Consider the following 23489-nt stretch of genomic DNA (forward strand, 5'->3'; position numbering starts at 1 on the left):
ATGATTGAGTCTGAGTATATAACCTGAGCTATAGCGTGGGTCAGCTAACATTGTAGGTTATTGAGTCGCCATTTACATGCACAAACACAATCCATATTGTCATTTCCTTTAGCCTGGGGTGTATTTTGGAATGTCTACACAACCTTGGAGAGCAACAGTGAGCAATTTCCATTCTTAGAATAATAAGCTACAACAAATGTATTCCCTGTGGTGATTCTCTGATGCTCAATAACTTCTACTTCAATCATAAATTCTACTAGTTTGAAATCCGTGTTGCACATCTCATTTACACAGTAAACCTTCACATGAGATTGATGAAAAGATATATAGCAAAATATCCATCATCTCCACTGCCCTCTTGAGGAAGTTAAAGCCATGAGGTGGAGAAAAATATCCATCATCTCCACTGCCCTCTTGAGGAAGTTAAAGCCATGAGGTGGAGACTGGGGTAGGCTTTATAATGTTTCAGATCAACCCGTGTGTGTGATTGGAAAGATGGCGGAAGCGGTTGATGAAGTGGACTCAATCTAATGGCGGTATAATCAAGGAGAATTGGAATAATGTCCAAAAGAATGTAAAACAGAAAAGTAGAGTACAGGGATGAGAATGTCACTTGTAGGAGTGTACAGTATGTACATGAGGAGCAGTTGATCAAATTACCAATCTTGAGGAATCCATATGAGATTTCCAAACTGGTGGAGAGAATGCTGAGTAGAGTGAAGGCTGTGAGGATCAAGAGAGGCGGGCTTGTTTAGATTTTTTGTGCTTCTGAGGATCAGAAGAAATGTGTGTTGCATCTCACCCGATTTGATCAATTTGAATTGTTGTGGTGTGTCTCTTAGGAACAGGGCACCCCTCAAGGGGTTATATCTGGAGTCTCATGGGAGGTAGATGTTGAAGAGATGAAAAATATTCCTGGTGTGATTCATGCACAGCGGATGAATCGTGTGGTGCATGAAGAAAAAGTGAAGAGTCTATCTGTTCTTTTCTTTTTTGATATGGAGTCTCTCCCTACTCAAGTGCAGTTAGGATATATTAACTACAAAGTCAGAGCATTTATCCTAAGACCAATGCAGTGTGATCATTGTAAAGCTTTTGGTCATGTTTCAAGTGTTTGCAGAAGGGAGAAGCCGAGATGTCCAAGTTGTGGAAAAGATAATGTGTTATAAAAGAGATGAAAATGTAACCTGTTGTAATTGTGGTGGGAACCATGAAGCCACGTCTTTCGAATCCCCCCCCCGCCCCCAAGGGTGGAAGAGAATGAGGTGTCCAAAGTCAGGGCTATCCAAAGCATATAATATGCAGCAGCTGTTAAAAGGGTTCAGGGTGTGAATGGTGCACTTGAAGAGTCCATGGTGGTGGATAGGCCTTCACTGCAGGCTGCAGGGGTTTCCTTTCACCAGCAGGATCCTGACATTTTAAAGGTTAAGAAGGTGGACTTTGTGGCCTTTATAGCTATGGTGATAAATGGCACTGCCAAGGTGGAAAGAAGGTCCAGGAAGATATAAATCATTGTGGAAGCGGCGGAGCGATTCCTGGGGCGCAAGCCAGGCCCTAATGCCTGAGAAGGGAGACATGGAGATTTAAAAGGAGGAAGAAGTGGGAGTTTTGTTTTGTCGATGTACTATTTTTATTTGGGTGGATTAAGTGAGTTTCACTATCACGTATGGATTTTCTTTTTACCTTGTTTTGGTTTCAACCCGTCCAGTTGGTGGCGGTAATACACCTTTTGGGGTTGTAGTCCGCTGTAAACCCACAGAAGAAGAATGTGTGTGAGATGGAACAGTACTGTATGGCCAACTTTTCTCATTTTGTGATTATTTTGCTGTTTATCTTAACTGTTTTTGCACGAACTGTATCTGCTATTAATTTCTTATGATCGAACAAGAACTTTTGAACATCAGATCGACAGTTACTAACCTCAATTCTGTCTACCCAAGAGGAAACGCCGGCATTACAGAGGCAGGAGAAGGGGAGTCCTGGTGGGAAAGCTAGCCACCTCTTCCCTCCATTCTATTGGCCAATCAGTCACTTGATAATAAGATGAATGACCTCCGATTGCAGATTTGCTATCAACAGGACTCTCCTAACTGAACTATTCTTTGCTTTTCTGAAACATGGCTTTCGGACAAGATACCCCCATGGCCATCCAACCCCATGGATTCTCCATTCACCGAGCGGACAGGGCATTGCATTCAGGTACATCGAGAAGAGGAGGGGTATGCCTCTTCATCAACAGCAAATGGTGCGCTGACTAGCGCAGTAGATCTCTCGACCCATTGTTCACCCATCTTGGAATACCTGATGGTCAAACGCCGACCCTTCTACCTCCTGAGAGAGTTTTCAGCTGTTATTGTGATTGATGTAAATATTCCACCCCAGGACAAGAAAAACAACAAGCTGACATGTAAACTGTACCAGACTCTAAACAAGCAGGAAACCATGCAACCAGGTTAGGGTTTGGCCGGGGTAGGCCGTCATTATAAATAACAAATTTGTTCTTAACTGACTTGCCTTTAAATAAAGGTTAAATTAAAAATAAATAAATAAAACCGGAGGTTGCTTTCCTTGTTGCTGGTGATTTGAATTCCGCAGCATTAAGACACCTGAGGCCAAACTTCCATCAATGTGTCTCCGCCAGTAGGGGCGATAAAGTCCTAGACCACTGTTAATATACCTAGAAGCAAGCATACAAGGACCTCCCTTGTCCCCCCTTCAGCAAATCAGATCATGACTCTATACTCCTGATCCTGTCTACAAGCAGAAGCTCAAACAGGAAGTACCCATGACGTGATCCATATAGAGAAATGGTCCTCCATATCGGAGGCTATGCTACAGGACTGCTTTGCTAGTGCTGACTGGAATATGTTCCCGGACTCCGCCGATAGCATTGACGAGCTAACCACCTCAGTCACCGGCTTAATTTGGAAATGCATCGCCGACGTTGTCCTCACTGTGAATGTTTGCTGCTTCCCAAGTCAAAAGCCCAGGGCTACCTATGGCTGAGGACACAAACAAGTACAAGAAGTCCCGCTACGACCTCCGCAGAGCCATCAGAAGGACAATATAGGAACAAGATGGAATCCTATTACACATGCTCCACCACCCGCGGCAAGGGCTACAGTCCATTATGGTTTAAAGGATGACCCAGCCTTGATCTGCCCAACGACGCTTCCCTACCAGACAAACTCAATGCATTTTATGCATGCTTCAACAAAAACATCCCCAACATCTCGCTCTCCAAGGCCGCCGTGAGTAAGGTTTTTAAATCAGGTCAACAGTCGGAAGGCCGTGGGGCCGGTATTTCAGGGCGTGTTCTCAGTGGGGCGGCAGGGTAACCTAGTGGTTGGAGCGTTGGACTAGTAACTGAAAGGTTACAAGATCGAATCCCCAAGCTGACAAGGTAAAAATCTGTTGTTCTGTCCCTGAACAAGGCAGTTAACCCACTGTTCCTAGGCCGTCATTGAAAATAAGTATTTGTTCTTAACTGACTTGCCTAGTTAAATAAAGATTTTTTTTAAAAGAGCATGCGCAAAACAGCTGGCAGGCATATTCAAGGTTATTTTAAAACTCTCCTTGTCCCAGTTTGTAATCCCTGCATGTTTCAAACTGATCACCATCATTCCTGCTCCCAAGGCAACCTGCCACAATGACTACCAACCTGTAGCACACATCTGTAATCATGAAGTGATTTAAAAGGCTGGTTACGGCACACATCAACACCATCATCCCAGACCTGGGATCATCAACTAGATTTAGCCACGGGCCAATTTTTTCTTGAGCAGATGGTTGGGGGGGCAGAACATAATTACAAATAATTAGCAAATTGACCGCAAGAGTAGCAAACAGATATTTGACTAAAACAACATTTCAAACCTTGCTTACGTTAGTGTACGATCACCTCTCTATTATGCGTGGGAATACTTGGGAACAGATTTCCAAAATTAAAATCACTTGGAACAGAAGTCCTGGTGTTTTTACAATATTTTATGTCCAACAACGAAAACTGATTTTTTTTTTTAAATACTTGAAAGAAAAAAAATTGCCCTGGGGCCAAATAAAACCACAGCCAGTTGAGGAACCCTACCCAAGACACACTTCAATTTGCACACCGCCCCAACAGATCCATGGACGACACAATCTCAATTGCACTCCACACTGCCCTCACCCACCTGGCTAAGAGGAATACCTATGTGAGAATGCTGAAAATCGACTACAGATCTGCAGTCAACACCATAGTCCCCTCCAAGCTTGTCACCAAGCTTCTGACCCTGGGACTAAAAACCGCCCTCTGCAACTTGATCCTGGACTTCCTGACTGGCCGACCCCAGGCAACATCACCTCTGCCACACTGACTCTCAACACGGGGGCCCCACAAGGGTGTGTGCTTAGTCCCCGACTGTACTCCCTGTTCACCCATGACTGCGTGGCCACGTACGACTCCAGCACGATCATCAAGTTTGCTGATGACACGACGGTGGTAGACCTGATCACCTACGACGATGAGACAGCCTACAGGGAGGTGGTCAGTGAAATGGCAGTGTGGTGCCAGGACAACAACCTCTCCCTCAACGCCAGTAAGACCATGGAGCTGATTGTGGACTACAGAAAACGGGGGTGTGAGCATACCCACATGGACGGGGCTACAGTGGAGTGGATCAAGAGCTTCAAGTTCCTCGGTGTCCAAAGCGCCTCTTCCCCCTTAGGAGGTTGAAAAGACTTGGAATAAGCCCTCAAATCCTCATAAATTCTACAGCTGCACCACTGAGAGCATCTTAACTGGCTGCATCACTGCTTGGTACGGCAACTGCACCGCCCTCGATCGCATGGTGCTATAGAGGGTGGTACGGACAGCCCAGTACATCATTTGGGGCTCCCTGCCATCCAGGACCTCTATCAGGCGTTGTGAAAGGAAGGCCTGAGAAATTGTTAAAGACTCCAGCCACCCAAACCATAGACTGTTCTCTCTGCTTCCGCATGGCAAGCGGTACCGGAGCAACAAACAAGTCTGACACCAACAGGCTCTTGAACAGCTTCTATCGCCAAGCCAAGTATCTGCATTAACCCTTCTATTTTTGCTGACTCTATGCACTCACAGATTCCTACACACTCACTAACACACTCCCACCCACACACAAAGACACTTAATTTGCTCACACACACACAGACATTCATACTGACTCTACACACACTCACATACAATCATAATATATACTGCTGCTACTCTGTTTATCAAACATACTGATGCCTAGTCACCCTACCCCTATACATACAGTAACTACCCCTACCACTCCAGTATCCCTGCACATTGTAAATATGGTATTGGAACTGACCCTGTATATAGCTGACCTTGAAACTGGCCCTGTATATAGCTACTGACCCTGGAACTGACCCTGTATATAGCTACTGACCTTGAAACTGATCCTGTATATAGCTACTGACCCTGGAACTGATCCTGTATATAGCTTACTTTCTCGTGTTTTTTTCCTACTTTACTTTTTTTATAATACTGATTACTGCATTGTTGGGAAAGAGCTTGCAAGGCATTTCACTGTACTTGCACATGACAATAACTTTAATCTTGAACCTAATGACACTCAAATGAAATGTGTCTCTAAATTCTCTTCCACATGGTAGCTCGTGTCAGTTCCAAACATTTTAAATTGCAACATTTGTACCATTTCAAACCTAGTGCTAAATAAGCCCCTGCGCATTTTTTATTTGGGCCTAAAATAAACAGCATAAAAGAAAGGCAATTCTTTCGAAGGGAAAACATGTACTGTAATGTGTGTGATAGACTATCATGCCATTTAGGTTTCATATTTATAAAGTCAATCTGACACAGGCTACAACTCAAATCTAATGATTTCCCTGGAGACCTTTACTTGGAGTCAGGAGTTAAATGCAACCTAGTATTGTGAACAGACCATAAACCACAATGAGCACACTGGACATGCACACTCTAGTGTACTCTGAGTGAGGGAGTCTCCCTACTGTACACACTGTTCTGCCCCATTTGGCTTGTAATGAAAGAACATAGTGTCTGCTGCTGCAATCAGGCAACACAACAATGGCCATTACATCACATTAGCCAACCCTGTACATATTGTGCTGGAGATCAGAGATGATGATTGGGTAAGCCCAGCCTGAAGAGTCTGCAGAGATAGGACCACAGTATTTCTTTCCAGTAATCAGGCAGTCAACTCCACAATAATGTTCCTTTCAGGTTACACGTGTCCAGTCACATGTAGTGAGCTAACTATTTATTACAATGCCATTACTAATCGGTCTAAACTATTTTCCAGACTAAAATGCTCTAAGAACTATGTTTCACTGTTCAAGTCCCTGTAGTCTACACACACTGAACTGCTTATGATTCCTGATTGATTAGTTCCCCAAGGTACATTATTCGTGTTCACCGTGTAGGCTGTTAATTGATTTTACATGTTCACTTAACTGTATCCAAAAGGCCTGAGGGGAAATCAATAGTGCTTTTAGGTGACAGTAATACTCTGATCAATACTTGGTCAGTACATTCACACACACACACACACACACACACACACACACACACACACACACACACACACACACACACACACACACACACACACACACACACAGTGTGTCTAGGTGATACAAAAGTACATTTTCTTCCACTCATGAGGTTTATTGAACACCGCACAAGCTGATTGTTCAGAATGTTCATCATGAAACATACAAGCATTGTTTTACGTCAGGTGGCATCACGCATTCGCGTTACTCGTCCCCCAACTGACACTCAGTGCAGACGATTAGTCACGCTATCTGACGTAAGACAATGACATACAAAAAGACACTAAGTATATTCAGATTCAACCATTCAGACTGACTTTGTGAGTGCATGATAAGGTAACAGTCAGTCGGTCCAACAGACAATCTTGCATCTGAATCGGTCTCCCATCAAATGTGACTTTGCCTTAGCAACAACGCCCCATGCCTCTTTTTGTATAATTGCAGTCAAAGGCCTGATTGTGCTTTTAAAAGGCGTCTGCATGCTTCCCAGCTAAAACAGTTTGTGCATATATAATGACGGCACTGGGATGTTTTTGTTCGTTGTGGACTTCAATTAAGGTTTTTTCGGCTGTTCGGACACACAAAACAATGTTCTAGAGGCAAGCCAAAGTCAGTAGCCAAAGTCTACGCCTCTTGGTCGGTGATTGGTCAACAGTAGGGATTATTCAATGAAGTCTTTGTCATTCAACGAGACGACTCGTTTTCATGAAAAAAATCGAATTGAAAAATACTGCACCAAACAGTTAAATATAAAACTGCACGACTAAGATCTCCTTGGCAAAAACATAAATATGAATGAACGTTTTTTTTAGTTATTCTGACTAGTTTGAGGAAGTGTATACAACTAGTGTCTCAAAATGGACAAACCATACTATTGTCGCTTTTTTCAAGCAAAGGGAGTATGCGAGCACACTCATTCGGTTCTCCAAGCTGAGTTCAGCTAGGTGCTAGCCGAACTGAAGCATGCTGACGCCTTTATCTTCCACAATTACCCACATCCTGGTGATTGTGATGTGCTACTTTGAAAAGGTGTCTCAAATTTGCAGTAGTCAAACGCCACACTTCCTTCAAGCTTAAAAATAAATATGCTAATACTAATCATTGATTCGACTTATATACAGAGTAAAAAACATTAAGGACACCTGCTCTTTCCATGACAGACTGACCAGGTGAATGCTAAGATCCCTTATTGATGTAACTTAGGTTAAAGAAGGATTTTTAAGCCTCGAGACAATTGAGACATGGATTGTGTATGTGTGCCATTCAGAGGGTGGTGAACAGGCAAGACAAAAGATTGAAGTGCCTATGAACGGGGTATGGTATTAGATGTCAGGCGCACCGGTTTGGGCCAAGAACTGCAACGCTGCTGGGTTTTTCCAAGCTCAACAGTTTCTCGTGAGTATCAAGAATGGTCCACCACCCAAAGGACATCCAGACAATTTGACACAACTGTGGAAAGCATTGGCGTCAACATGGGCCAGCATTCCTGTGGAACACTTTTGACACATTGTAGAGTCCATGCCCCGAAGGAAGGTGTCCTTAATGTTTTGTACAGTCGGTGTATAGCGCTTTTCTAGACACCCAAAGAGCTTTACATTGTAATGGGGCCGCTCACCTCATCCACCACTATGACAAACCTTCAAGAGAAAGCGTGACACACATTCCCTGGATATATACTTTTTCCCCACATGAGAGCGCTTCCAAAGAAAGTAAAGTCATTTTCAGTGCAAATAAACTCCAAACCACATAAACCCAAATGATATTAGGTCAAACTCATCCATTGTTTTGCCATGATAAATAGTCAAACAGTAATACTAATTGTGGTTAATATTAAAGTAATTTGTCTGTAGACTAGAGTATGATTTAAGTTGTAACAGTTAGTCTTACTGCTCAAACATGCAGCTCTCTCTCTCTTTGTAATATTAGAAACATTCAAGTATGACCATTCAAGTCTTTTCTGAATACATTTTGGTGCACGTAAACAATGCCTTTATATCGATTACCAATTTTTTTTAAATATATATTATAATTTAAAAACAGCAGCAAAATAATACAAAATAATGCCTTCTACATATGCAATATATTGGTTGCCAGTGTCACACACCCTGAGAATATTGACCTTAGAGGACGAGTTGGAGCAACTACAGGAGCTCCCTTTTACCTTCCACCTCCAGTCTACAGACCTGAGTTCTCCCAACCCCTTCTCACCCTGGACCTCTGGGCTACAGACAAACCACTCTAGCCTGCCCCCTGCTGAAGGTTCCTGTCATAGTTATCCTGGCAGATGCTGATGCGCTGGGTGAAGTACTCTGGGTCTGAGATGGCCCTGAGCAGGTCGTTCTGGACCAGACAGAGGTCATACAGCTCTGAGGTGGAGGCTGTGCGGGTTCCTGAGCCGTCTCGGTCCAGAAACACCTTCAGAACCATGGAGCAAGAACAGAAACAACATGAGGATATTGAAGGCAAAAAACGTATCTGCAAGGGGAAACTAATCCACATCCATATGAGTATGCATAAACCATCCAAAAGCACATTAATCGAGGCAAAAACACACCTTTGGGTGGACAATGGTGTCTTTGTCATTCTGTCGAATGTTGTCATCGATGAAGATGTGCTGGACATTCTGGTCGAAGGGGTCCACCCACAGAGGTTTCCCTCCCAGGATGGAGTAGGTGTTCCTGGCCCACCTACAGATAGAGAGCCCAATGTCCTGACTAGAGGTCGACCAACTAATCGGAATGGCCGATTAATTAGGGCCGATTTCAAGTTATCATAAAAATCGGTAATCGGCATTTTTGAACACCGATCACGTCCGATTACATTGCACTCCACGAGGAGACTGCGTAGCAGGCTGACTACCTGTTATGCGAGTGCAGCAAGGAGCCACGGTAAGGTGCTAGCTAGCATTAAACGTATCTTATGAAAACAATCAATCTTAACATAATCACTAGTTAACTACACATGGTTGATGATATTAATAGTTTATCTAGCTTGTCCTGCGTTGCATATAATCGATGCGGTGCCTGTTAATTTATCATTGAATCATAGCCTACTTCACCAAACGGTTATTTAACAAGCGCATTCGCGAAAAAAGCACTGTCGTTGCACCAATGTGTACCTAACCATAAACATCAACGCTTTTCTTAAAATCAATACACAAGTATATATTTTTAAACCTGCATATTTAGATAATATTGCCTGCTAACATGAATTTATTTTAACTAGGGAAATTGTGTCACTTCTATTGCGTTCTGTGCAACAGAGTCAGGCTATATGCAGCAGTTTGGGCCGCCTGGCTCGTTGCGAACTGTGTGAAGACTAACTTCGCCAAACGGGGGATGACTTAACAAAAGCACATTTGCGAAAAAAGCACAATCGTTGCACGAATGTACCTAACCATAAACATCAATGCCTTTCTTAAAACCAATACACAGAGGTATATGTTTTTTAAACCTGCATATTTAGTTAAAAGAAATCCAGGTTAGCAGGCAATATTAAACTAGGGAAATTGTGTCACTTCTCTTGCGTTAATTGCACGCAGAGTCAGGGCATATGCAACAGTTTGGGCCGCCTGGCTCATTGCGAACTAATTTGTCCGAATTTTACGTAATTATGACATAACATTGAATGTTGTGCAATGTAACAGGAATACTTATGGATGCCACCCGTTAGATAAAATACAGAACGGTTCCGTATTTCACTGAAAGAATAAACGTTTTGTTTTCAAAATGATAGTTTCAGGATTTTACCATATTAATGACATAAGGCTCGTATTTCTGTGTGTTATTATGTTATAATTAAGTATATGATTTGATATTTGATAGAGCAGTCTGACTGAGCGGTGGTAGGCAGCAGCAGGCTCGTAAGCATTCATTCAAACAGCACTTTCCTGCGTTTTGCCAGAAGCTCTTCGCTGTGCTTCAAGCCTATGAACTCCCGAGATTAGGCTGGTGTAACCGATGTGAAATGGCTAGCTAGTTAGCGGGGTGCGCGCTAATAGCGTTTCAATCGGTGACGTAACTCGCTCTGAGACCTTGAAGTAGTTGTTCCCCTTGCTCTGCAAGGGCCGCGGCTTTTGTGGAGCGATGGGTAACGATGCTTCGAGGGTGGCTGTTGTCGTTGTGTTCCTGGTTCGAGCCCAGGTAGGGGCGAGGAGAGGGACGGAAGCTATACTGTTACACTGGCAATACTAAAGTGCCTATAAGAACATCCAATAGTCAAAGGTATATGAAATACAAATGGTATAGAGAGAAATAGTCCTATAATAACCTCAACCTGAAACTTCTTACCTGGGAATATTGAAGACTCATGTTAAAAGAAACCACCAGCTTTCATATGTTCTCATGTTCTGAGCAAGGAACTTAAATGTTAGCTTTCTTACATGGCACATATTGCACTTTTACTTTCTACTCCAACACTTTGTTTTTGCATTATTTAAACCAAATTGAACATGTTTCATTATTTATTTGAGGCTAAATTGATTTTATTGATGTATTATATTAAGTTAAAATAAAAGTGTTCATTCAGTATTTTTGTAATTGTCATTATTACAAATAAATAAATAAATAACATTTTTAAACAAAATCGGCCGATTAATCGGTATCGGCTATTTTTGGTCCTCCAATAATTGGTATCGGCGTTGAAAAATCATAATCGGTCGACCTCTAGTCCTGACTACATCAGCGACACTGAAACTTTCACTGAGGACAATACAGAAAGAACTTCTCCATTACAACTCAAAAATTAAATTAAAAATTAAAGACTAAATTACCTATTGAAAGATGGATTTATGAGCTTGCCCGAAAACTAGGTCACCTCCAATACTCGAGTGCCTTCATTGGTGTGATTAGTCTAGCCACTAGTCTTTCGGAGAAAGTCCACCTACCAGTCAAAATGGTCCTGGAAGCCCCCCAGGCACTGGACAGAGCTGAGGTACTGGTACAGGGCTCGCTCCCCGTCACGGGTCGACAGACGCTCCTCTGCCCGGGTCAGGACCGCCCCCTTCTTACTGCAGCGGATCTGGCCTGGCGTCTCATTCACACTCAGCTGGGGAGGGAGCAGAAAGAACACAGCTGGCTTTAGCATCTGTTACACTCTCTCTGACCAGCAGCGTATTAGAGATGCACAGGTATCAGGTATCTAGCAGAAATTATGGAAATCCTCTGTACTTCAGCACAGCTATCATTTTAGAATCAGGGGAAACAATTAAGCTTACAGGTCATGCAAATTCCAAACCTGCTAAATCAAATGATCTTCTTTCACCCTCAATCTCGGTGCCGACACTCTTACACAAATAGTCCTTGACAGGAGACAGTTTGAATAAGTCATCATCTGGATGTTTATTTTTTTTTTTATTGCAGCTAACTGTGTGTGCCGTAGCAGCCTTTGAGCATCCTCCTAGCAGAAATCGATGTGTTCTGCTCCAGTAAACGAACAGGTACAAGAACACACTGAGGGGGCTGAGAAGAGACTGCATGCACACTCTATACCCAGGAGAGTCGCACCACCCACCCTACATCTCACTGTGAATGACCTTCTGAACAGGGCACTGTTCCAACATCTGGGAACAAGCTTACAGATCAGATTTTTGACCCCTATATCCCACTGCCACAAGCTCACAAACACAAGCCCAGATGCACACACACACTAACGGGAGTCTTTCAGATGACACAGACATGGCCCAAGTTTAAAAATGGGTCTATAATTGTGAAGTGTGGTTGACCTCTTCAAATCAGGCAGAGGAGGAAGAACATAATTCCTCTCAAAGTACTATGACTCACTCTCAGTAGCACATCCACCTGTAACATGGTGTCACCCTCTCAATGACAAGCTGCAACAGAGAGCAGCCCACAATGAGTAATGATTGCAAGTACTGGGCTATTGGCAGGTTAGCTAACAGTAGTGATTATGATAAGAGCAATGTGGCCATTTAATATGGTAGCCTGTGAGTAAGAGCTTGGTAAAATGCCAGGACAACAATCATTATTGCTACTGTCCTAATGACACCACATCCAGCATCACACCCACAACCCAAAGCACTCATCAAAATGGTCAAAGAATCCAGTCACCCAAGTCATAGATATAGACTCTCTGCTACCGCACAGCAAGCGGTACCGGAGCGCCAAGTCTAGGTCCAAAAGGTTCCTTAATAGCTTCTACCCCAAGCCATAAGACTGCTGAACAATTAATCAAATGGCCACCTGGACTATTTGCATTGACCCCCCCACCCCTATGTTTTTACACTGATGCTACTTGCTGTTTATTATGCATAGTCACTTTAACCATACCTACATGTACATATTCCCTCAACTAACCTGTACCCCTGCACATTGACTCGGTGACGGTATCCCCTGTATATAGCCTCGTTATTGTTATTTTATTGTGTTACTTATCATTATTTTTTTTACTTTAGTTTAGTAAATATTTTCTTAACTGCATTGTTGGTTAAGGGCTTGTAAGTAAGCATTTCACGGTAAGGTCTATTGTTGTATTCAGCGCATGTGACAAATACAATTTGATTTGATTTACCTTAAGTGCTGGAAGGTCAGGGAAGAGTGGGTGGGAGCCCTGAGTGAGGGCACGGGACACTGCAGACAGCACACGGGGAAGGTCAGAGCCAAAAGTGCGGAACAGGATAGCAAAGTCCCTCCCTTCTGCCACCAGGTCTTTCAGTAGCTGGAAGAAGGAGGGCAAGATCCAGTGGTACAGCTGTCCATCCTCCCCCTTCACAGCCAGCTCCTTGTCCCCCTTCAGCTCCTTCGGCCATCGCAGCATCGCCAGGTGCTCATCCAGCACGCCCCGGAATCGCCGACCTGCAGTGGAGCTGGTGAAGCCTGCCACCCGGCCAAACTGGGAGTAGTAGCTGACAGCGCCCTCACATGGTGGAAGTAGGGAAGGTGAGTCACTCATCCACATCCATTTACCTACAGAGCAGATAAAGAAGCAGGTGTTAAGCAATTGCACACAACAATGACATCACCATGGCAGGTAGGCACAGTAGTGACTCCACTTACTGAATTTTCATGTCATTTATAGAAAAAGGATAGAGGTGTGCCACTACATTGTAAGTGGGGCATTTGCTCCTTGAAAAATATTTTGTTTCATTTTCATAGACCACTACTTCAAATAAAACTGTCAACATGTAGGAACTAAGTGACCTTTTAGACTGAGGTCACCTGGCCCCTCAGAGGCTTGTTACTTATATTGCAACCTGGTCTTACCTTGTTTACTCATTTGTCCCCATGTCACTGTGGAAATAAAGTAATCCAAAGCTGCAATAGTTCCTTGACTTGTCACAGCATCAGACACTAAGATGGTGTTATTGAGGTCAATGTGAAGGACAAGCTTTTTCTTCTTTACACACAACCCATGAGGGACAGACACTGTTCGGGCTTCTTCAGTGGCACAGCAATCGTTCGCATTTCCTTTGGAGTGTGGAGTCGGGTGCTTATCTGTCAACGGGTCATGTCCATTACGATTGTCCTCATTGTTTAGAGAAGCTGAGGGAAGATCACCTGTCTTGTCGCAGTATGCCATTATGTGGCTCCACTCTCGAATTATCAGTTGTGGAAACCTGATTTTCTTTGACTAACTAACGTTGGCTAGCTAACCAAGTTGTCATTGAGAATACCCAGAGGGTTAATAAGGCAAGTTACTGAAACCCGAACCTCTTCGTCCACAACAGTAGCTGTATTTGTAGCTAACTAGCTACATGGCTATAAGACAGCTATTACACTTGTCAAAACAGGTTCGTTTTGCAAAACATAATTTAAAAGAGCTGTCTAAGTTGGTACAACTAGTCACATAAAAATACCACACTCCGGCTTTTCCGTTGACTCAGCGCCAGTAAATGTTTTTTTACTTCCTCATTCTTTAACGCCTTTTCTTCTTCCCTTACTGTAGTGTGGCGTCTGCAAGTAAATACAGTAAGAAGCGCCATCTAGAGGAGCAGTGCCGGTTGGAGGACCAACAACTTCACAAAACATACACATACTGAGGGTAAAGAAAATAGCTGATTTGGTGGAAAATTAAACGTTCCCAAACTAATCTCTACTAGGAAACTTCATTCACGTTACTACTGAATCAGTGTGTACACAAACAACCTTGTAGCGCTTCTCAAAAAGGGTTTTATTTATATTAAACCATTTATTATATTCACAGCAGCATTCTCATTAATCCCCACTTTATATATGCAGTCCATTACAAAGGAAGGGAGGGGAGGGGTGTACAAGACAGTCCACTCAAACAGAAATAAAGATATGTAGCAGGAGAGGTAACCGCATTCTATTCTAGGGCTACTGTGTATCAACATGCACATTTCAGTGTATATCAAGCCGGTATCTTGCCAAAAATTGCATCCACAGGATTGGATAATTTACCAAGTAAAAATAAAATACATCTAAAGGAAAGCAACTAAATCCAGGTGAGTATGAAAGTAGTAAACAGAAAGACAGTAACTTGTTAAAACCTTTAAAAAGGTAGACTCAGTGAAATGAGCAGCACCAGAGAGATGAGCGAGATGCAACACGTTTGTATTTATTAGGAACCCCCCCATGCAACACTTTGCTCTCACACGGTGTATCTGCACGGGTTCACTTCAGGCTGTTCAGTGTGGTAGCCAAGGCACCAAAACAGCAGAGAAGCTTAGCCTCACGCGTCACTCAGTTTTAGACATTGACACACTATGCCATTTACTCTCTGCATCGGTCATACCGCTGAGTCTACCTTAAATTTCTTCACCGTCACACTTTTACATCAATTTCAACCCAGCTTACAGAATCCAACAGAAATTACAAAACATCAGACCAGGCAATACCTCAATGAGAAGTATCAAATAAAAACAAATGCTTACACACAGACACACACATCTCCCATCCTCCCACCTCACCATTTCCCCTCATATCCACAACAGGTTGTTGTTCTGGGGGGGAAATTAGTTTGGTGTTGGCGACTTCCCTTTGTGACCTCTGAGCCAAAGCATGATCATGGGATAAATAGGTGTCATTTAAAGTGGCGTTTTAGGGGATACCCAAACAAAGGTGCATTCTATCAGCCAACAATGGGCTGCAACCCAGAGGCTCTAGGACAACAGGAGTGTGGAGGCTTTTGTTGTATGTGCAAACATGCCGTTTGTATGCGTGTGTGCGCTTAGTATGTGTAAGGAAATACATTGCATGGATATTACTACCTATACAGTATGAGTTGGTCTGGATCGGTTGATGTGTAAATACAGATGAACGTGGAAAATGTGTGAGTCTGTGGGTCTGTCCACCGCATCTGTGGTGACGGGTACATGTGCTGGTCTTTCGGCCACAGAACCAGTTCTTTAATTTCTAGCATTGCACCAGTGAGGGACACACTAAAGATGCCGAGTTAATTAGTAAGCACTGAAGTGTCTTTTACTGAGGAGAATATTTCCACAACTGGAACTTAACGCCGTGTCGGTGGCACCTCAGCTATGCCCTAGTCCACCTCCTCCATGTTGCTGTAGGACGGAGTAGCACATTCTCCAGAGTGTGCAAACAGCTCAGAGGTCACTTCTGGGGTCAGCGGAGGGGGTCCTTCAGGGTCCAGGTCTGTCCCAAAGAGGGCCTGGCTAGAGGCCTGTAAAATAAACCAGTGTAAATCAATCATGCCTTTTCTGGACCTGACAGGAAGACCAGACCTGTCGGTAAACAATGCAAAAGCAAAAACACTGGACTGACAGACTGACCACTCCTTGCAGCAAAAATAACATTTGGGAAAACATAACCATTTCCAACTGGCAGGACAATTTCCATGTTTGAAATAATATCTGAAAGATTCCTGACAGTAACTGATTGAAAAATAATATTCATTAACACAGCATAAGATTGACAATTTAAGTGCTTGTTTATTGGAGCATCATTGAGATGGAAGTACCTGAACAAATTGCTTGGGAAATGCATTTCTTTTTAAATAATAGAACTATTCCAACAACAGAGCGCTCTTAAAAGGAAAAATCTAGCTAAAATCTATCTTTTGGTATTTATTTCATTAGTCCATTGTTGATATAATCCCAAAATGTTTTGCATGTCAGCGATTACATTTTCAAGATGCATCTTTCAAAATACAGCCAGTATGATGCATTTTAAGAATGAGATGAAATACACATACTAGGGACACATACTGGGCATTTAAAGCAGATATAGTGACTAGACTCAGCTCTGAAAACCCACCTACAAGGGAGAGACATGACAGAATGCACTGTGAAATCCCTAAGACTTGAACATATCACTACAACACTGTTACAGGGCGTAGTCTATATACCAGCAGCACCAATAATCATGAAACGTTGTAGCAACTTATATTGAGAGACATACAGTCTCTCTTTCCTAGTGTCTTTAAATCCCTGCTAAGCAAGGAACTGTACATTAGTGCACTTTAGAGGCTGCTTCTCAAACAGTCATAAAGCTCAGACATAGCTAGCTACTTCACCAAAAGTGTAATGCAAAGCAGCACATTAAAAAGGTTACTTTTGCTTAAATAGGTTTCATGAAACAAAGAGAAAACAGTTCCAATACAAGTATGACAGGGATAAGTCAAATGAATGGGCAGAAATAAATAAACCTGCTGAATTAAGAGCCGTTAACAACATAAAATCTAAAATAATCAGCAACGTGACAAACAGGAAAAAGCGAAGGCATTTAATAGCTTAGTGAGTCTATAACACTATTCATTGAGAAGGCAAAAACACAATGTTAACTGTCTTCAGGCTACAGTACAAAGTCATGAAGGTACAAGCAAGCAGATATCGCCAACTTACAATGACCACGGTGGTGTTAAGGATGACATATCTGAGTGAGCAGTTCTACCCATTATTACAGTAGGACTACAACGCTATAGCCTTCAAGTCATCTCAGCAACATTACTTGTGCAAAAAATGGGCCTATCCATTTCTAAATGTGCATTTCATATTTTAGTACAAAAAAACCTACATGGTGAGAGACTTGGGAGGAAGACAAATAAAGGGGAGAGTACAGTTGAGACCTGTTTTGGTATGTTGAACTAGAATATAGGGTAGATTATAAGGGCCTAAATTATGGACTGCAGTACACAACAACAAAAAAAGTCAACCAGGCAAAGCCATGCTGAGCAAAGTAACTATTTTGTTTAAATGAACCTTTATTTAACTAGGCAAGTCAGTTAAGAACAAATTCTAGTAGCAGCTCAGTCGGTTTCTCTTTAACGATGCATAGAATTGATTAAAGGATATCATGTGTATACTTTTGTTTAATTTCAATGTGTTCAGCAGAATGTTGATTTATAGGCCATCTACAAATACAAAACAATAAAAAATATATAAATAATGGCATAGACATTTAATTTAAAGTGCAATAAATTTGACTTAATTTCTCAGTGTATAAGCTTTCATGTGCATCTGTATTGTGGTGTGTATGTAATGGGGTGTGAGACTGGCCACTTAGCCCCAGTTGGCTCAGTAGAGCAGGGGGTAGATCAGGTCCAGGAACAACGCTAGCAGAGCAGCCAAGGTGCCCAGGACCAAATATCGCACGCAGTCGTCATCGGAATAATCTGAGATCCTTTGGCGCCGCCGTCGCACCTGCCCCTCCACCCCCTCCTCCCTCCTCCTGGCTGCTCTTCTCCCCAGGCTGGTGCGGAACAGGCCCCGGGGGCCCTCTTCAAGACCCTCCTCTTCCTCCTCCAGTTCCTGCCATATTAGAGAGGCCTGCGATGGCGGAAACCTGTGTCAGCTTCTGGGAAAGGCTTGGTTCTAAAGCACAGTCCCCTCACCACAGCCAGACTTCCAGCGGCAGGGGTCGGCAACAGGTGGTTTCTTTTGGCCGCCCAAAGGGGAGGGGGGGAATTCAGCATAATCAATGATTGAAATGATTGTTTGAAAAGAACAATCTCTTTGTGGGCTTAGTTGTAGTCAATTTTCTTTGTAAATTATGTTCCGGCCCCCCGACCATCCACTTTGTCAAAAATCGTCCCGCAGCGGAATCGAGTTGCCTACCCCTGCCATAGGGTCAAGGACAAGCCAGACTCTTTCAAGGAATACAGTACTGGGTTTCTGACAAATTAACCAAGACGCCCCTCACTCATTCACATGGCATACACAGCATGAGGACAGCTCAGAGCGATGTGAGAGGGGTGCTTTTCAGAAAACAGATGGATAAGACAGAAATGTGGTGTCTCATAAGAGTTAGCTAATAGATTAATTAAATCACACATATTTAGACAGATTCCAACCCCCAATATAAACTAATGAGTTCAAGAGAAAATGTACCATACACCCAATCTTTCTCATAGGCATGAACAGACCACTTGCACAAAGGTTTGACTTGATGGTGAATACACACAGCCCCAACTTATTAATTCTGGCAATTAACTTATTTTTCAGCATTTGGACAGAATACAATACATCTTAAATGCCAATACAGATCAGATCAAAGAGTCAGGAGAAAGCCAATGTCTGTCACTTCAAAATTGTGCATAGGATAATAAGTTGTAAGTGTGAACGGCTTTTTCTCCAAGCACCTATTCAACTTAGAAACAGCTGGTCTTGTATCAAACACTTTTGATGAACAAACAAATGGCCTTGAGAGCAATGAAATTAGATCAAACCTCTTACTCTCCATAGCTTTATCCATAGCTTTAGAAGCAGAAACACACATTAGCCGCTTAGCATCGGAGATCATTTCTCTAAAAGGACCACAAGCAAGCAATCAAATATCCGGCCATGAAGAGGAAAAGATTAACACAGTACTACATTTCTTACTCAAGTGGTGAACATTGAATAAAAATTGTTGGAAAAAAATTACAATATACTTCAAGAAAGTTGAATTGAATATACTCCTGCTGCACTACACCTTGAAGATGCTTTCCTACTACCACCATATAATGGATCCTGGGGAGGGGTCTCTGAAAGGTAAAGATGGGCACCCTCACCTGGCTGGCGGTGGCTCCTGCAGCGGTGGGGGACTCGACCCCGAGGGGCCCTAGGAAGCGAGGTGGTCGTTCCACGGGGGAGTTGCGGCGGCGGTAGAACAGCACGTAGGCGTAGCGTGTCACCACCTGGTTCTCCTCAACTGTCGTCACTGTGCTGTCATCAAACAGACGCCAGCCTGGGCGAGAGAAAGGACGAGGAGTTTAGTTTAGTTATCCCCCCCCATGTACATTAGTATGAACAAAAAACAAACATATGTTTAAACCAATGTTTGCCATGGACAGAAATACAATATACACCGAGTATACAGTACCAAACATTAGGTACACCTTCCTAGCAGAGTTGCACCCCCCTTTTGCGCTCAGAACAGCCTCAATTCATCAGGGCATGGACTCTAAATGGTGTTCCACAGGGATGCTGGCCCATGCTGACTCCAATGCTTCCCACAGTTTTGTCAAGTTGGCTGAATGTCCTTTGGGTGGTGGACCATTCTTGATACACATGAGAAACTGTTGAGCTTGGGAAAACCCAGCAGCGCTGCAGTTCTTGACACAAACCGGTACGCCTGGCACCTACTACCATACCCCGTTCAAAGGTACTTCAATCTTTTCTCTTAGCCATTGTCTTACCCCTTCATGTCTCAATTGTCTCAAGGCTTAAAAATCCTTCTTTAACCTGTCTCCTCCCCTTCATCGACACTGATTTAAGTGGATTTAACAGGTGACATCAATAAGGGATCATCGCTTTCACCTGGTCTGAGTATACACTGAGAATGTGTTGTATTCTCAGTGTATACTAATGTGAAGCCTATTTCAGTCAACCACTCACCAACATCACTGCGCTGGCTGTTCTGGGCACTGGGCAGGCGTGCGTAGGCTGTGTAGTGACCTCCGATCATGCCTCCATAGTGATTAATGACAGCATAGAGGTCATAGATTGGCGGCTGCTGCATGTCATCCTTCTGACCAATACAGAACTTACTGAGGTCCAGGTTCCTGAAAAACAAGAAAACATGCCGTGAAAACCTTGTCGTATTTGAGGGAATTCAACCCAAGTCATCGAGTGGTGTGAAGGGTAGTATAAAGGGTGTGATATATTAAAGGGATAGTTCACCCAAATTACACAATTATATATCAGTTTTCTTACCCTGTAAGCAGTCTATGGACAAGGTATGACAGCAATCCATGCTTTGGTTTAGTTTCCCTGGCACCGTTTCCTCATGCTAACGTTTTAGCATTTGTGGCACAAATCCCATTCAAGTCATGGGACAGATATGAGCATTTTTTATGCATCATGTTCAAATAATCTCTCCACAATCAATGAGACACTTTTGGATGATTTAGACATGATGAGCAAAAAATGCTAGTAGCAGTCCCACGGCTTGAATGGGATTCGTGCCACAAATGCTAAAACGTTAGCGTGTGGAAACAGTGCCAGAAAACTAAACCAAAGCATGGGTTGCTGTAATACCTTGTCCATAGACTGCTTACAGGGTAAGGAAACCAATGAGTAATTTTGTTATTTGGGTGAACTGACCCTTTAACGTCTGTGTATGTCATTTTTACCTGACAGGGAAATCGACCATGTCGTTGATCTTGTCCCTCCAAATGAAGCTGCGGAAGGAGAAGCGCTTGAGCTGGATGATGAGGACGTTGGGCAGACGCCACAGCAGCAGCTGCTTGGAGGCTTCCCTGTGCTGCTGGCACTTTGGACAGTACCTGAGAGAGAGCGAGAGAGCGAGAGCGAGCGAGCGAGCGAGTTCCTGTTAGCTTTGTAATCCATCAAAACAATTGCGAAATCAGTAAGAGAACAATGACGATGTTAACTGTGCATGTATACGTGTGTTAGTTCATCGCTTTATGTGACTGTAGGGCTACATTTGATTGAGTATGTGCGCGTGTTAGTGTATGTTGAAGGCTATGTTGATATGTGTGTGTTGTTCCTACCATGCCTCCTCTGGTGCCAGCACCTCAGGCCTAGTGAAGAGGTTAAGGCACTGCTCCAGGGTGAAGTGTCCAGCCCTGGCCGTCTCACTGACCGACCCAGGGTCCTCCTTAAAGTCCAGCTCCTTGGACCGGACCAGCACATACTCCTTGAGACGCTCGTTGTTCTTCCACACTAGTGCCAGGGTGGATTCGTCAGGGAGGTCCAGAACAGCCTCTTCTGGAGGGGGGAAAGACATGACAAACACTGAAAAATACATATTGTAAAAGGAATAATGTTGAATAACACACAGCAGATCAATGCGTTTCTGCTTTGTCTTACATTAGGGGTAAAGGATGGGTACGGGATAGTGACCTATCAGGACCTTGTCTTACCCTTTTCCTCCAGTTTCTGCTCCCTGCTGTTGGAGTCGAGGATGGAGATGTAGAACTGAGAAGCGTGGCTGGACGCAGATTCTGATGGTTGCTGGTAGCCTGTCACTGCAGCTAGACACACAAACAGTAGAAAATACAGTCACAAATCACAGAGTGACAGGATTAAACAATGAAAGATATCTATGGTCAGGTGAAAAACCTAATGGAAAAAGTGGAAGTTAAAACAATATTATCGATAACTCAATGACAGACTATGCTTGCCTTTACCTTCTGGCCTGACAGCCTTCTCATATGAGGTCTCCTTCTCTCCCTGGGGGTCCTGGGAGCAGGAGGAGGGCTCAGAGAAGCCAGAGTCTGTGGTGCGGGTGGAGAGGGCGTCTGGATCTCCGGCTGGGTGTGCTGAAGCCTGAGCTGTTTCTAATGGAGACTCAGGGACCAGAAAGGGGCTCTCCTGATCAGAGTCTCCCGCCCCACCGCCCCTAGCCTCATCCCCTGGCCTCACACCATCAGGGGTCTCTGCTGGAGGGGGGAGGTCAGCCCGGCACTGGGTGCCCTCTGGGGACGTTCTGCCAGACTGGAAGGGAGGCTGGAACACGTTCACTGAATACCTAGAGATGGGGAAAGGGGTGTGAACAAAGGAATCTGTGACAGTCCAACAATGACAAAATCAGCATGTTGTATTGACTAGGGATGTGACAAATTTAAAAATGTTAATGTTGAAACTGCCATTTTTGCATTATTTAACCACCTAGAGTCGACCTTCATGCCCCCGCTTAAATCTAATTAGCATAATAAAAAATAAAAAGTCCTTCAAAATCTGTCTGATTAAGCTAGAGGTATGTTTTTGTATGGGCTCATCTGAAGACGGTACCGCCAATCAACCTCTGTCTGTAGCGTCCGAACAGTTTGGCTACACACTAATAAGACACCTCTATGGAAATCTGAGACTAACGAACGCGTACATGTCGGTTGTTTTGCTTTAGGACCCCCAAAGTCTCACAAAACTCGTCTGAAGGTAGCCCGGTACCACGGATTACAAAGGGAAAACCAGCCACGTCACGGACTCCAACGTCTTCCTCCTGGACAAGCTAAACACATTCTTTGCCCGCTTTGATGATAACATGGCCACCGACGCGGCCCGCTCCCGAGGACTGTGGGCTGTCGTTCTCCGTGGCCGACTTGAGTAAGCCGGAGTGTTTACGGACATATTCAATCTCTTCCTATCCCAGTCTGCTGTCCCCACTTCAAAATGTCCACCACTGTTCCTGTACCCAAGGTGACTAAACTAAATGACTATCGCCCCGTAGTACTCACTTCTGTCATCATGAAGTGCTTTGAGAGGCAAGTTAAGGATCATATCACCTCTACCTTACCTGACTCCATAGACCCACTTCAATTTGCATACCGCCCCAATAGATCCAAAGCCTATGCAATCACCATCACACTGCCCTATCCCATCGGGACAAGAGGAATACCTATGTAAGAATGCTGTTCATGCACTATAGCTCAGCATTCAACACCATACTACCCTCTAAGCTTGGGGCCCAAGGTCTGAACCCCGCCCTGTGCAAATGGGTCCTGGTCTTCCTGACGGGGCGCCCCCAGGTGGTGAAGGTAGGAAACAACACCTCCACTTCGCTGATCCTCAACACAGGGGCCCCCTCCTGTAGTCCCTGTTCACCCATGAC

The 23489-nt window shown here is 43.7% G+C and overlaps 2 protein-coding genes across 6 annotated transcripts in view; both read right to left on the reverse strand.

Annotated features, from left to right (window-relative positions):
* Positions 1-8027: 8027 nt before the first annotated feature.
* On the reverse strand, positions 8028-14395 carry si:dkey-32e6.3. Its single transcript, XM_039007671.1, has 5 exons — positions 13776-14395; positions 13084-13478; positions 11441-11601; positions 9110-9242; positions 8028-8970 (listed from the first exon to the last, which is right to left on the reverse strand). Exons 1-5 carry the CDS (start codon positions 14089-14091, stop codon positions 8794-8796), a joined length of 1182 nt encoding a protein of 393 aa, XP_038863599.1. The 5' UTR covers positions 14092-14395; the 3' UTR covers positions 8028-8793.
* A 266-nt stretch (positions 14396-14661) lies between these two features.
* Positions 14662-23489, reverse strand: part of usp19 (ubiquitin specific peptidase 19) — a 44103-nt gene continuing 35275 nt past the window's right edge. For 3 of the 5 annotated variants that reach the window (XM_039008337.1, XM_039008338.1, XM_039008336.1), the window contains exons 19-25: positions 22069-22409; positions 21802-21912; positions 21430-21646; positions 21049-21201; positions 20312-20478; positions 19486-19661; positions 16402-18262 (exon numbers count right to left, since the gene is read on the reverse strand). In XM_039008337.1, the coding sequence (XP_038864265.1) occupies positions 18011-18262; positions 19486-19661; positions 20312-20478; positions 21049-21201; positions 21430-21646; positions 21802-21912; positions 22069-22409 (1417 nt within the window). In that variant the 3' untranslated portion in view covers positions 16402-18010. Of the gene's footprint in view, positions 16159-16401; positions 18263-19485; positions 19662-20311; positions 20479-21048; positions 21202-21429; positions 21647-21801; positions 21913-22068; positions 22410-23489 lie in introns of those variants that run through there. The other 2 variants (XM_039008340.1, XM_039008339.1) reach the window with 1 other exon arrangement.

Source organism: Salvelinus namaycush, chromosome 14 (assembly GCF_016432855.1).
Source record: "Salvelinus namaycush isolate Seneca chromosome 14, SaNama_1.0, whole genome shotgun sequence".
NCBI lineage: Eukaryota > Metazoa > Chordata > Actinopteri > Salmoniformes > Salmonidae > Salvelinus > Salvelinus namaycush.